The sequence below is a fragment of the Pongo pygmaeus genome, chromosome 6 (genome assembly GCF_028885625.2).
Source record: "Pongo pygmaeus isolate AG05252 chromosome 6, NHGRI_mPonPyg2-v2.0_pri, whole genome shotgun sequence".
NCBI lineage: Eukaryota > Metazoa > Chordata > Mammalia > Primates > Hominidae > Pongo > Pongo pygmaeus.
Window position 1 is genome coordinate 153892744 of NC_072379.2, and position 14030 is coordinate 153906773.

The 14030-nt window shown below is 43.2% G+C and overlaps 1 protein-coding gene across 2 annotated transcripts in view; it reads left to right on the plus strand.

Annotated features, from left to right (window-relative positions):
* The window catches only part of DPP6 (dipeptidyl peptidase like 6), an 865911-nt gene that overhangs the window by 692956 nt on the left and 158925 nt on the right, over positions 1-14030 (plus strand). For both annotated transcript variants that reach the window (XM_054495448.1, XM_054495449.2), the window contains exon 8: positions 764-884. In XM_054495448.1, the coding sequence (XP_054351423.1) occupies positions 764-884 (121 nt within the window). The remainder of the gene's footprint in view (positions 1-763; positions 885-14030) is intronic.

The window sequence follows — 14030 nt, forward strand, 5'->3', positions numbered from 1 at the left end:
CTGAGTCCTTCAACCTGTTCCAACCTCTGCCTATTACCAAGTTCCAGAGTCACTTCCACATTTTCAGGTATCTTTGTAAGAATGGCCCATTCTCAGTACCAATTTTCTGTATTAGTTCATTCTCACATTGCTGTAAAGAACTACCTGAGACTCGGTAATTTATTTTAAAAAGAGGTTTAATTGACTTATGATTCTGCAGGCTATATAGAAAGCATGGTTGGGGAGGCCTCAGGAAACTTTCAATCATGGTGGAAGGTGAAGGGAAGCAGGCACAACTTACATGGCTGGAGGAGGAGGAAGAGAGCACAGGGGGAGGGCTACACACTTTTAAACTACCAAATCTTGTGAGAACTCCCTCACTATCATGAGAACAGCAAGGGAGAAATCTGCCCCCATGATCCAGTCACCTCATACCAGGCTCAGCCTCCAACATTGGGGATTACAATTCGACATGAGATTTGGACGGGGACACAAATCCAAACCATATCAGATTTTAAGTAGCTAGAAGTATCAGACCATAAATTATCGAGTCATGGTAAGTGATAACATTGCGTGAAGAATGTGGAATTTTGGTCTCTGATTAATCCTTACAGTTATATTCTGTTGGAGGTGGGTAGACCTCCAAGAATTTTGAGACTGCGTTTGTTCTATCTAATAAATATAACAGGAAAATGAAAACCAGGTTGATGATTTCAGATTTTTTAAGAACAGCCTATTTATAACCACTTCCTTAATACTATGCTTTTTTCTCTTTCCAAATTAGATATTTATTTTTGAAAACAATATCTACTACTGTGCACATGTCGGGAAACAGGCCATCCGTGTGGTCTCCACTGGGAAGGAAGGTGTGATTTACAACGGCCTCAGTGACTGGCTGTATGAAGGTAAGATGCGCACAGAGAGAAAAAAGGAAGATTTCTGGTTGCTGCTGCTGCTACATTGGAGTTGGGTTCTTTTTCGTTTTTCTTTGACTTTAACTGTAAATTGAACTCCAGTTTCTTGAGGTTCTGCAAAATTTAAAAGATTTTGTTGGAGCTTTTGGGATCAGGCTGATCAGCATCGGGGAACAGCATCAGGCTGTTGTCAGGGGCCTGCAGTGTTGCCACTCACCTGGGGCAGGTGTGCTGGCTTTGGGCTTTGCAGAGCCCTGCAATTCATCCCTGAAGGGCAGGAGGCCCATTAATGGGAGATTTATTATGTCAGGAGGTGACTTCTGGGAACGCTCAGGGACTGCAAATGCACATGTCTCTACCCCACTCCAAGACATAAGTGCCTCGTTTTGCCTTGGGAAGGGGACAGTTGGAAAAGAAAGAATGAGTTGCATCTTTCCAAATAAATCATCAGAGTGACTTGCTGCTGAGAGCACCTCCACCTTGCTGGACATTTTCTACCACTGGTTTGCCTTTGGCACCAGAAGACTCATGCTGTGCACATTATTAAATTACTAGAAATCAGAGGGGGAAGCTCTCTTCTTAAACTTTGATAACCTGTCTCCATGCTCATGACCTTCATAATAACAATAACAACCAGGTATTGATTGCTATTAGCTGTCAGGCACAGCTTTGTTTTCTGTTACTTCATTCCACCCTCTGTCTTAGTTTGTTCAGGCTGCTGTAACAAGATATAACAAGGTTCCACAGACTAGGTAGCTTAAACAATGAATATGTATTTCTCACAGCTCTGGAGCCTGGGAAGTCCAAGATCAGGGTGCTGGCAGACCCAGTGTCTGGTGAGGGCTCTCTTCCTCACTTGCACATGGCTGTCTTCTTATGTCCTCACCTGGCAGAGTAGAGCTCTGGTCTTTTTATCTCTTTATAAGGGCATGAATCCTATTCATAGGGGCAACACCCTCATGACCTCATCACCTTACAAAGGTGCCACCTCCTAACCCCATCACCTTAGGGATTTGGGTTTCAATATATGAATTTGGGGGGACACAGACATTCAGTTCATAGTACTGTCATAACAAGTTTCTATTTCACAGATGAGGCATGGTGAGGTTAAATAATTGGCCCAAGTTTACACAAGGTAAGGAATATTTATTGGGGAAAGTCGTCATTCAAGTTCAGGATAATTACCTTTTTTGGATTCCACATGTGGCTAGAGTAAGCTGATGAACAACCCAAGCTCTTCTCAGCCTCCTGGCCTGAGACCGTGTTGTCACAGCAATAACTCACGCTGATAGGCTGGGTTAAGGGAGGGTCAGGGAGATTCTGGGTGCTTTCTCAAGCCAGTATCACTTTCTCCCAGTGCTGTGAATGTCTCATTCTGCATTTTAGTGGCTTTATGCATCATAAATTGTAAAGCAGATGGATATGCAAGCTTAGTGTTACCTCCTAGCATAATTTCTCTGAAGCCATAAAGTTCTATGACTTGATTTTTAATTTTTGTAAATGGAGGTATAATTTGTACACAATAAAATGCACATCATAAGGACAGTTTGATGAGTTTGGCAAATGTATGTACTATATAGCCCCAGTTAAGACATAGACCATTTCCATCAGTCTAGAATATTCCTTCAAATCCCTTTCCAAGGGCTTTCTCCCTAAGTCTGTTTTCCAGAGACTGCCACGGTCCTGGGGGCTAAGCAGCCCATTCTCTAACAGACATACTGGAACCCAAGCATCCACATGAGGCTGTCCTCCCCTGTGTGGTCACCATGGAAGCCCCATGTTTATTCCAATGTGGCTGCCAGTGCTCAGAGCATGCTGAAGAGTCCAGTTTCCTTCTGAGTCCCAGGAGAATCAACCCTGAGATTTTATTGTCACATGAGTCCTTGGCTACACCTGAAAAAGCCACTGAAATGAAAGAGGGGACACAGTCTGCTGTAGTTATGACTGTTCTGTGCAGAAACAGCCCTAGAAATGGTGTGCCTGGAGATGTCCCCAGCTCCACCAAAGAGGTACAGGCAGCAGCACAAAGGGAATCTCCGGAGGGGCTGCACCTCTGCCCAGGGTGCAATCCCTGAGCCTCTGGGGCTTGCCTGCCCCCTGGACTCAGTAGACTGTTGACAGTGAGGACTCTAAAGCCCCTTGTGTGCTCTCCTTGTGTGAAGAAAAAGGCCTTATACCTAGGAGCAACTGGAAAACTGGGTCCTGTTTGCTCCCTGACATCTGAGATCCCACTAACAGCTCTTTTGCTTGGGTGTGAGATCAGCTCAATATCTGGATAGGGAAGGGAACCCAGGGGCTGGAGATCAGAACATGAGTGGTTCAAAGTAAGGCTGTGGAGCTGCAGGGACCCAGTTAGGAGACCTGGCCCAGTCATGGGACTTCTACTCCATCGACCTCAACATGCTCATGCATGGGAAGAATGCCCCAAACACTGCACCTTCTGAGGACTGTGTGAGACTTGGAGTGGAATACGTGCAGCGCATGACATGGTCAGCAAGGGACAGTTGCTGCTGTTGTTTCTTATCACAATAAAAATAATAATAATTATGTATTTATTACTATTATTGTAATTATTTGTTAGTAGTATTTTTATCACAAAGGAAAAAAGATGTTTAAAAAAGAAAAAAAAGGCATAGATATCAAGGCAATGTTACCCAGGTGGTCATTCTGCCACAGGGCAGAAATTGTCTGACCTGAAAATTCAAGAGAAATCAGTGCAAATAATAATGACCCCAATGTGTGTCCCCCGTCCCTAAGAGAAAGGGCCCCTAGAATTTTGGCTGCAAGAGCCTAGTCATTCTCTGGGACTAATCTCCCTAAAAAATCCATAACCAGGAGATTTAAAATATCTTTTTTAGTATCTTCTTAATAAAATAAAAAGTTCATTGCTTTGCCATTCACATTAAGCTTTTGCTTTAGCAAATCCATTGAAAGGACTTTTTTCTTCAAGGCATTTACACGAAATTGTGTTGATGTGATAACAGAGCCCTAAATATTTTAAATCAATCACAGTTGATGTGGCAGCTTAATCTACTTAGTGTTGTTCCCTGGAAGGTTTATATGCTGATGCTTAGATTTCTGAGGCTGGGAGCACAGGAGCCCTGAGGAATCTTGCTTCCTTTTTTAATAATGCGAAAGTAAACTTTGATGATTGCTTTTGCCTGCTCTGTGACTTAACTGTTTCAATTCCAAACTCTTCCTTTAAAAAAGTTCAGGGATGGGGGGAGATTAGAATGAAAATACCCTAAAGCATTTGCAGAGGGGCTCATTTGCTTGGAGATGTTAGTTCTAAGAAGATAAGCTGTGTACATGGGAAACAGCCACTGCAGTCCATGTTGGCAGAAAAATGCCTTATTGATTTTTGTTTCCCAGAAAGGATCTTAAACATACCAAATGTTGCGAAATATTGGAGACTGAGGAAGAGAAGAGCTGGGCAGCCATAGAGGCTTCTGGGAGTCTCCATCCCTTGACCTAAGCTTTAAACACACAAAGTGGGAAAAGCTCCAGTTTACTGAAGCAGTCGCCCACATGCCAGAATGTGAGCTCAACACTGGCTGTGAACTCATCACTGGCTGTGAACTCAGTGTGTCTGTCTTGCTGATTCTCTAAAGAGAGTCCTTTGGCTCATGGTGGCCACAAACTGATTTTGATAAGCAAAATGCATATCTTCATTTTATTCTTCTGGGAAAATGTCATAAAATTACATAGAATTTTGATTTTAATAAAAACTAAAGACAGCTTAATAGAGTCCTACAACTTTTTATTAAAGTTTGTTTATTCATAAACTAAACATAAGATGTTACTGAAAATGAAGATTTTGAGGCCTGTGAGTGAGTGTTCTGTTGAGAATTTGCACTGATGCAAAGCTCAGTAATTTCGCAAAGTTCCTAGTATGTAGGCATATGGGCAAAAGAGTTGGAATTCTCCAAGTTTTGATGAAAGTTCTCTGTTACTGCCATTACAGGGTTGATTGTGTTTCTAGTTGCCACTCTTTGTTTATAAATAACTCTTTGTTTTTTTGTTTGTTTGTTTGTTTTGAGATGGAGTCTCACTCTGTCACCCAGGCTGGAGTGTAGTGGCGCGATCTCGGCTCACTGCAAGCTCTGCCTCCCAGGGTCACGCCATTCTCCTGCCTCAGCCTCCTGAGTAGCTGGGACTACAGGCCCCTGCCACCATGCCCGGCTAATTTTTTTTTTTGTATTTTCAGTAGAGGTGGGGTTTCACTGTGTTAGCCAGGATGGTCTCAGTCATCTTCGTTATCATCATATGCATGAGCTATAGTGGGACAGCACAGAATTTTTGGCCAATAATTTGCTAATAATGACTCTAAGTTATTAAATGTTTCAGCTGAACAATGAGTCATCCATGCTTCTTTTACCAAAGCAGTCACGCACATATGCATATCCAAAATACATATAATTGTTCAGTGATATGCCATTATCATGGAATGACTCACAGCCCTGTGGAAAGCTGGAACATGTTAGGGTCATTGGAGGACAACATCTTTCCTTAGGTATATAAAATATCTTATCCCCTCAAAGGGCAGTGGAGGTAGAGTGAGGGATGATGAACTCGAGAAGATATTTATAGAGCTCAGCCTGGAGTCATCAGCCTGGGATGGCAGGGAAAGTGAGAAAAGGGCCTGAAGGGTATTTATTTCATATCTGGTTTGGCATGGATGAAATTCCAGGGCTGGGTTTTCCTTAACTAGTCAAGAACATAAAGGTACTTGAAAAATGTGATCAGATCAGGAGACCCAGTTTGGCACGGACGCATTTCCCCGTGCACGTCAGCAGGAATCATGTTAGATGAGACTCTTGAAGCTGCCCCTGGCACTAGTTCCCCTTGCGTGGTTCTAGGACCCATGCAGTCAGGCAGCCCCTGACAAGGAGTAGCTGATGGGAAGTCTCCTGCCAACAATACTCACTTCTGCTCCACCCTGCCCAGTCCACCGCCCTCCCCTGGACTCCATGTCACCCTCCCCATTTTCTGCAGCCCTGCCCTGACTCCTGAGGCCCCCTCCTCCTGGTCACAGCCCTTGCCACAGTCCCCAGGGTGCCGCCATCCTGGTTCCACCTACCTGGGAGCCCCCAAGAGAGACTGTCTCCACTGTCCCACACTAACTGCCACTTTCACTGGGTGGCCAGCATGGAGGAGGTGGAGATGTGGCTAGTCTGGCCAGAAAGGACCTCCTTCCAGAACTACTGGTGCTGGAGAGGGGTTTAGCACCTCTTGAGTTGGAACTCAGAATGCTCTTGTTTGCGATGTAGTCAGGCCCGCTGTACAAGGAGCGGAGCCTTTCCTAAGCTAGGGCCCTCAGTCCTGCTGGATGAGCACCAAACCCTGGTGGTGTGACCATTACCCTCCATCTGTGTGTCCTGCTCAAGTCCAGGGACTGCAAGGCCAGTGTGAGGCAAGGCCTGCTTTGCACTTCTTTATGGTTTCTCAAAGCATCTTTAAAGAGTCAGCACTCATGACCTAATAGTTTTCTGTTCCAATGAAGTGCTCCAAGAGGTACCAGCAAAAGGTCAGGTGGGCCCCAGGCAGATAAATTTGAGTTAATGAACTTTGGGGGTGGTGCAATTCCATGCTTTATTGTCTTGAGTATTCAAAGAGGTGGAGAGTGTGTAGGAGTAGTAGTACAGTGTAGTAGATAACAGTGGATTTTCACACTTTCATGGAAGAAAACATTATTAAAACTAAAGCCCTCCTGGGGATCATGGAATGGTATGCAGGGTCTGTTTTCCACAGGAGGCACATTCACCAAAAGAAAAGGGAACTCTTTGTTCATCCAGATTCCCATAAACTCTCTAAATCCCATGAAAGCAGAACAAACTTAAGTAACACTTCATGTGAAACTTGCATATTGGCTTTAATTTACATTCATGACATGTTAGTATGTTGTACACTTTGTGTGCCTTGTGTCATGTTGATACTCATTGTGCTGAGTACCTGTTTCCTGCGTGTTGTGAACGGACCAGAGCCAGTTGTGACCATCAATAACTGGTACAGTCTTCAGTGAATAGCAGCAGCCTTGGACGGTTAGATGCAGATAAAGAAAATCTAGCACACCATCTTTTTATCTAAGAAAGCAATATGCTGGAACCATTAGAAATTAATGACACTTATGCTACTTTTCTTTAGAGACAGGGTCTCACTATGTTGCCCAGGCTGGCCTCGAACTTCTGGGCTCCTGGCTTAGCCTCCTGAGCAGCTGGGACTACAGGAACCTGCCACTGAGCCCAACCTCTTATGCTGTTTTTAAAACTCCCTGACGTACATTTGGAGACTGATATTTGAGGTGCTTACAGAAGCCCCCTGGAGTGTAGATTCTTGATTGGGTTCTGCAAATATTAACTGCCTCTGAAGCACCTGGCTAGGGCACTTCAACTGCTAGCAAACTGCTCCCAGGTAGCAGATCAAAGTGGATTTTTACACCCGTCGTACATCATAGTGACCATACTGATATTTTTTAAATAAGTTATGGAGCAGGCAGTACAATGGGAATTGGAATGATGTTCAAATATGTACATTACTATGTAAACCATAGATTTGTAGTTATTTGGACCTCTTATTGATTAAATCTCTTATTTGCATGATGGGAAATGTTTGGTTAGACAAGGACATCACTCTCAGTAAATTGGCAGGAACTTGTGATTAGCTTGACAAAGCTCCTTTGTGGAAGAGCAGGGCAGAGTCTTTGTAGTGATGGTGCCTGTGTTTAAACAAAAACTTCACCACATAAAAGCTGTATGAACTTGGATGAATATTTGACCTCTTTGTGTCTCTGCTGCCTTGTCTGCAAAACAAAGATAATAGCAGTATATGCTCCATAAGGTCACAGAGGAAATTAAAATAAGCTAATACACATAGAGTTCTTAGAATAGTGCCTGGCACTGGTAACCTCTACGTATTGGTGGTACAACTACTATTGCTTTACCTTATAATTTCCCAAACTTGGTAAAATAAGGGGCAGCTGCTCAACTATTTCATCTGCAATGTCAGGAATCAGAAGCATTAATGTGTAATTAATGATACCTATCAGTGTTGAAAACTCTGAAGCTCTATTCACTCATAAAATATTATCTATAGTATGTTCACATAGAAAATGCACTGAGTTCCCAATCATCCTAGAAATGCTATCGATACCATTTTGAACACCTCTTCAAGAGCCTTCTGTCCACGTTTAGATTCTCCAAGCTGAAATCACACCCTTAGTTGCCACTGACGCCTGACAGAGAGACAGCTGTTTTCCTTATGCGCCCCAAAGTTCTTGTGACTTGGTAAAAATTATGCCTCGTGATCTCTTACAGAAATTGAGTACTTAAAAAAATTATATTCCACTTCATCTATGACTTCTAAGGGAGGATATGAAAGTAAAAGTGATGATGAAAATATCTAAAATGTAATCAGTGTCTGGCGAAGCTATCAGACCTATGAGGTACTGTGCAATGGAGCATTGGCTCAATCAAATAGCAATCATTCTGAGCAAGAGTCTGAATGCTTTGCGTATTTAATGTAACTGAAATGAGTATTTTCCTTGTCTAGCCCTAGTCTCCAACTCTGTAAAGTATTAATGATCTTGACTTGAAGAACATGTTAATTTTACCTTGTAGAGAGACAAGGAGGAAAAGCCAAGAAGCTGTTTGGTAGAAGCTCAGTCGGCTCTGACCAGAAAATGGCTGAGATGGCCTAAGAGGTCCATTCCTTCTGTGCTTCTCCGAACCTGTGAGAGATTTCTGGGTTTCAGATTTCTGCAAGGATAGACAGGAAAACAGTGTTCTAAGGCAGGAAATAAGAATGTCAGGAGCATAACATAGACTGTGATTGCCACAGGTAAGTCAGGCTGGCTGCCAAGGCCCTCTTAGCCCCCTGGGTCCAACTGCACCTGTCCTCACTTGACCCTGAGTCCCACCAGACCCTCCCCTGACATCCTCTGCTCTCAACATAGCAATCATGGCATCATGGCTGCCTCAGTGCTAAACTTGAAATCCAGGTAGGTCACCAGGAAACACCAGCACATTCTAACCAGCACCATCTCTCTGTCTCTGCGATCATGGGCAGACCACCATCTTTCTGCTGTAACAACACAAAGTGTATGCCCTCACTTACCTATGTTCATCTGAGTTTTCTTGAAAGAATATCACATGGCCATTGATTCTCTAATTACAGAAGGAGGTAGTGTTGGAGCTGAAATGGACATTAGCAGTCATTGAGTCCAGCAGTCAGTAAACTGTTTCTGTATATGGCCAGGTAATGGAGTCTGAGTTTTGCAGGACATATGGTCTTCATTGCCACTGCTCAAGCCTGTTGTCATAGCAAAACAGCAGCCATACACCATAAGCATGGCTGTGTTCCAATAAACTTTATCTGTGCACAGTGAAATTTGAATTTCATGTAATTCTCACATGTCATTAAATATTCTTCTTTTTTTACCAGCTATTAAAAAACACAAAACCAATTCTTAGCTCTCAGGTCATACAAAAGAGACAGCAAGCCAGATTTGGCCCAAAAGCCTTAGTAAGCCAATCCCAATTTGTCCAGTCATCACATTCACAGATGAGGCTACTGACATCATGTCTGAATTCTTCCAGCTCTTGTCGTCTGAATCAAGATTGTTTGTAATGACAACCAATTATTTCAAATTTTGCCTCTCCAAATAAGTCTAGTTACTTGAAGTCAAGAACTGTATTTTATATTGTATGTTTCCCATAACACCAGTGAATCTCTGAGTACTTAATAAATGTTCAGAAAATACTTTTGAATGAGTTAATTCACAGAGAGAAACTCATATATTCTAGAAACCTCCATAAGGAAATCATATTGTTTCTCCATGATTAATCACTCTTATCAGAATTTCCATTTCCACAAACTTCCCTCAGCAGAAAGACACCTGATTAACAAAAAGCAACAGTAGTTGTTAACCTCATTTTAATTATGAGTTTCACTTTTTATCCCCAAGGATAAAGGAAAAAGCTGGAGTGACATTGAGAAGGACATGGTCTTCTTACCAGGAGCCCAGGGGCACAGGATCATAGCTCATCAGACTCTAGACCATCTAAATTCATGCTAAGTCGTAGTTCACGTACTGAATGAATAGAGTAGGAATAGCAGTATCTAAGTTTCAGTAAGTCTTTCTTCCATGCCAGGCCTTACACAAATAAACTTATATAATCTCTCGAGAGCCCTATGAAGAAAGCGCTACGGTTGTCCCTTGGTATCCTCGGGAGACTGGTTCCAGGAACCCCACTGCACCCACCCCTCTCCATCAGATACCAGAGTCTGAGGATGCTCAAGTTCCTTGTGTGAAATGGCTTAGCATTTGCCTATCACCTGTGCTCATCCTCTGGGATACTTTAAATCATCTCTAGATCACTTATAAATACCTAACACCATGCAAAGCCTATGTAAATAGTTGATATGCTGTATTTTTTATTTGTAATATTTTTTATGGTCGTACTGTTATTTTCTTCTTTAATATTTTTGATCTGCATTTGATGGGAGAGTCTAGAGATGTGGAATTTTTAGACACAGAGGGCCAACTCTTCCCTTATCCTATTGCACAGCTGTGGAAACTATTAAGTGGCCTTTCTGTGGACAAACAGCCAGTAGGGAGCCTGCCTGAAGCTGTTAAGCACTTTCCTGCTGCATATGAATTGCATTAATTTCTTGCCTATGAAATTAGGCTTGGGTCCATACTCAAGTTCTGGGTGCAGCATCCTCTAGATGTGTCTGCTCAATGCCCCAGGCTTGAACCATCTGTGCTGTAAAAGGTGTGTCTCATGGCACAGATTTAAGAGCCCAACAGACCTTGATTTAAGCCCTCTGTGAGCCATTCAGCTGCCTGACCAAATAACAAACCTTGTCTGACCCTCAGTTTCCTGGTCTGGAAGATAAAACTTAAGGCACCTTTCTCAAATTATTGCAAAGTTAAACAAGAGCGCTTCTGTGGAAGCGCAGGCATATTACAGTGGAACCATAAGAAATTGCCAACACGTTCATTGTATATTAGCATGTGCATGTGAGGTGTCCAGTGAAGGTCAACTTTCTTCTCCCATTCTGCTGGCTGTGCTGGATGAGATCTCAGATATGGCAAAGTCTCAGACGTCTGTGTGCCCAGCACAGAGAATGTATCATGGAAAAGGAGGTAGTATTTTTTGACTGGAAGGTCAGACCTATACACCTCCAGGTACAGCATCTCCAGGGCCCCCCCAGCAAACAGGAGATAAAAGGGATGACTGCTCTCCTGGTCTGTGGGTTTCTCCCAAGAGAAACTTGACAGAGACTTCCTTGCTCCAAATCTTCCTCTTCGTGGCTCCTTGTTTCTGGTACTGATTCCCACCACCTTTCTAATTGCCATGGTGACCAGTCGGTTTGCTATTTAATTAATGTTGTATCTGATTACATCTGTACCCTGGGAGTTCTCCAGCCAAGAGTTGCAATTTAAACTCAGAAATAAATAAAACATTCAGCCGTGGGGATGGGGGAGTTATCCTAGTCAATCCCAGAATATTCTTCCGATGTTTCTTGGATGAAAAATTATCTGGCGGAAGTTGGAGTGAGGCAGTAGTACATAATGAAGAAGGAACAATATTCTGCTTTTGGAATATTTAAACGGAAGCCTCAGACAGCAGTTAGGGGTCCTGCTTGATGAATAGAGCTTTGGAAAGAGGAATATTAGAAATTTGGTTGAGAATTTTCTATGAAGTTCAGTGCTAAGAGCAGAGACCACAACTTAGGCTTTGCAGCCAGCATTCCCTTCCATAAACTTCAAACGTAAGCCTGATCAGAACAAGGCTAGCAGGAAGATGTGCTGGTGGGGACAGGCTAGGTCCTGCTGTGGGTAGCAAAAAACAAGCAAAAGCAAATGGAACACAGCCTCTAATTTAAAACAGCAAAGTGTATTTCTCGTTGGAGATCACTCACGCCCACTCTAGATCAGGGATGGGGAGGAGGTGAGGCTCTTTCCCTCATGGTCACTCAAGGTCCCAGGCTGCTGGGGCTGTCCTCTTAGGCATCACAGCCACACTAGTGGAAAGGGGAGTGTTCCGGAGGGACACAAGCTGGGGAATAAATGCTCAGCCTGGGAATGACCCTGGCACTTCGATGCATGACTCATTGTCCAGAACACCTCATATGGTCCCACCAGGGTTCCAGGAAGTAGCACTGAGCCATTGTCCAGAAGAGGGGGACACCAGACATGTCTGGGAGGCTCTTGCCAACAGTGGGCCTCAAGTTTGGTGCCCAAAGCAGAAGAGGAATTGTCTAGAGGGATGTTGGGGAATCTCTCAGAATCAACGGGAAGGTCAGAGTCGGGTTCAGAAAGCAGGTGGCCATCCAGGGCAGCTGAGGGGACGCCAGGGGTCCATCCGGTTGGGACACTGCTGTGGGGGAGTGGGAGTATGGGAGAGGCATTGTCTGCCCGGATCACAAATGATGTTCTTGAATGAGCTGCAAATAGAAATGTCATGTCCCCTATGGAACCATCAGTATGGCAACTTAGGAAGCGTATTCCAAGAAAGAGCTAGGGTGTGTAACGTTTTATTGTTGCAAACTCTATCATTTCACACTTAAATGGTAATACCCAAGGAGAGCCATCAGAACCATTAGTCCTCATCATTTCTTCAGTGAAAAGGTTCGTAATTGTCACGTGCACCTTGCAATAAGGCACCTTGCAATAAGCTCCCTTCCTTCTTGGCATCTCCTTGGAGCCTGTAAAGTGATGAATGCAATTCCCAATGCACAGCCCTCAAACTGCATGGGAGAAACCTCAGTGTCCCAGAGGACAGTGAGGGCGGCTTCAGCGTGGCTGTGTGGCACTGAAACAGGTTAACTGCAAACCTCTGGTTCTCAGAACCAAGGCTGAATCTATATTTGAAAATCCAGCAGAGGCTTTGTTAATATTTTAGGAAGGCTATTGAGTATTTTAATTCAACATGAAGAGGTGATCTAGCTGGTCTTGTGAAAAATCAGTAATAAATCTAAAGGGAAGATGTTCTCTAAAGGTATAGGAAGAATTCTCACTGGTCTCGAGAAATGTCCTTACAATTAATGACCTATTCCTGAGAGATTTTGACAAATAACTTAGGATGTTCAGTGGCTATATTTTTCTATCTTTCAAATTATGCATTCATTGTGAGATTAGGACAAACACACTTTTACCTTTTTGTTATAGCGCCCTGATGAAACTTATGTATTTGAGGTTGAAATATTTGACACCCTTGGGAACTCTAATTTCTTTTTTTTTTCTGTCTTCTTAAGTCACCTAAGGACATTAGACCATTTGCCCTATTATTGAGAGTTTTATTAATACAGTTCTACTAAAATGCAAGCTGCAAATGCCAGAAGGAAAATAGGCAACAAGACAATATGTACTTAAAACAGTTTCATTTGATACTCAGAAGCTGGAACTAGCCTTAGCTCTTTTGCTCACTAAACCTGTATTCTAACCTTTTTGGGCCTCAGTTTCTTTTTCTTGTTCTGGAAGCATCACTAGGGTGGACCAGATAATGCTAAACTCCTTTCCATCTCTAACACTTTTCGCGTTTAAATATCAGTGCCATAAACACACAACATTGATGGTATGAAGTCTGTGTCCATGCCAGATAACTTCACAATGAAATAGTTAACAATTCTCGGTTTTACTTAGTAAACATACAGGAGCAATGCTCCTCAGTTGCAATGGTGGGGGCCGGGCACGTGGGTATCTCAGCCTTTTTGTCCCCTTCCTCTCCCCCTTTGTCACCCCCACACACAGGACATTTGCATACTGGGAGAACCTTTATTAGATGATTCTGATAAACCTTCTCCTTATCCCCATGTGAAACCTATCTGCCCTAAAGGAATCAGCCTTCTGTCTCCTTTATGCCCCATTTTTTTCTTTCTATAAAATTTGCATTATTGGCATAACTTTGCTCTTTACTATGGGTTGTCTTTGGGAAGGTGTAAGGGAATGCAAAGATAGCTCACCTCCACATCAGAACTCCCTGCACTTGCAGGCGTGAAGAGGACATACCCTTTGTCACTTGTTCTGTGCGTTAGGACCACTGAGTGGAAGAGGATGCAAGGAGTCAGATTTCAGGTCAGTTGCTCTTCCCCAGCCTTCAAGCAATGGCAGAGGCTGTCCTGGGAAGGTCA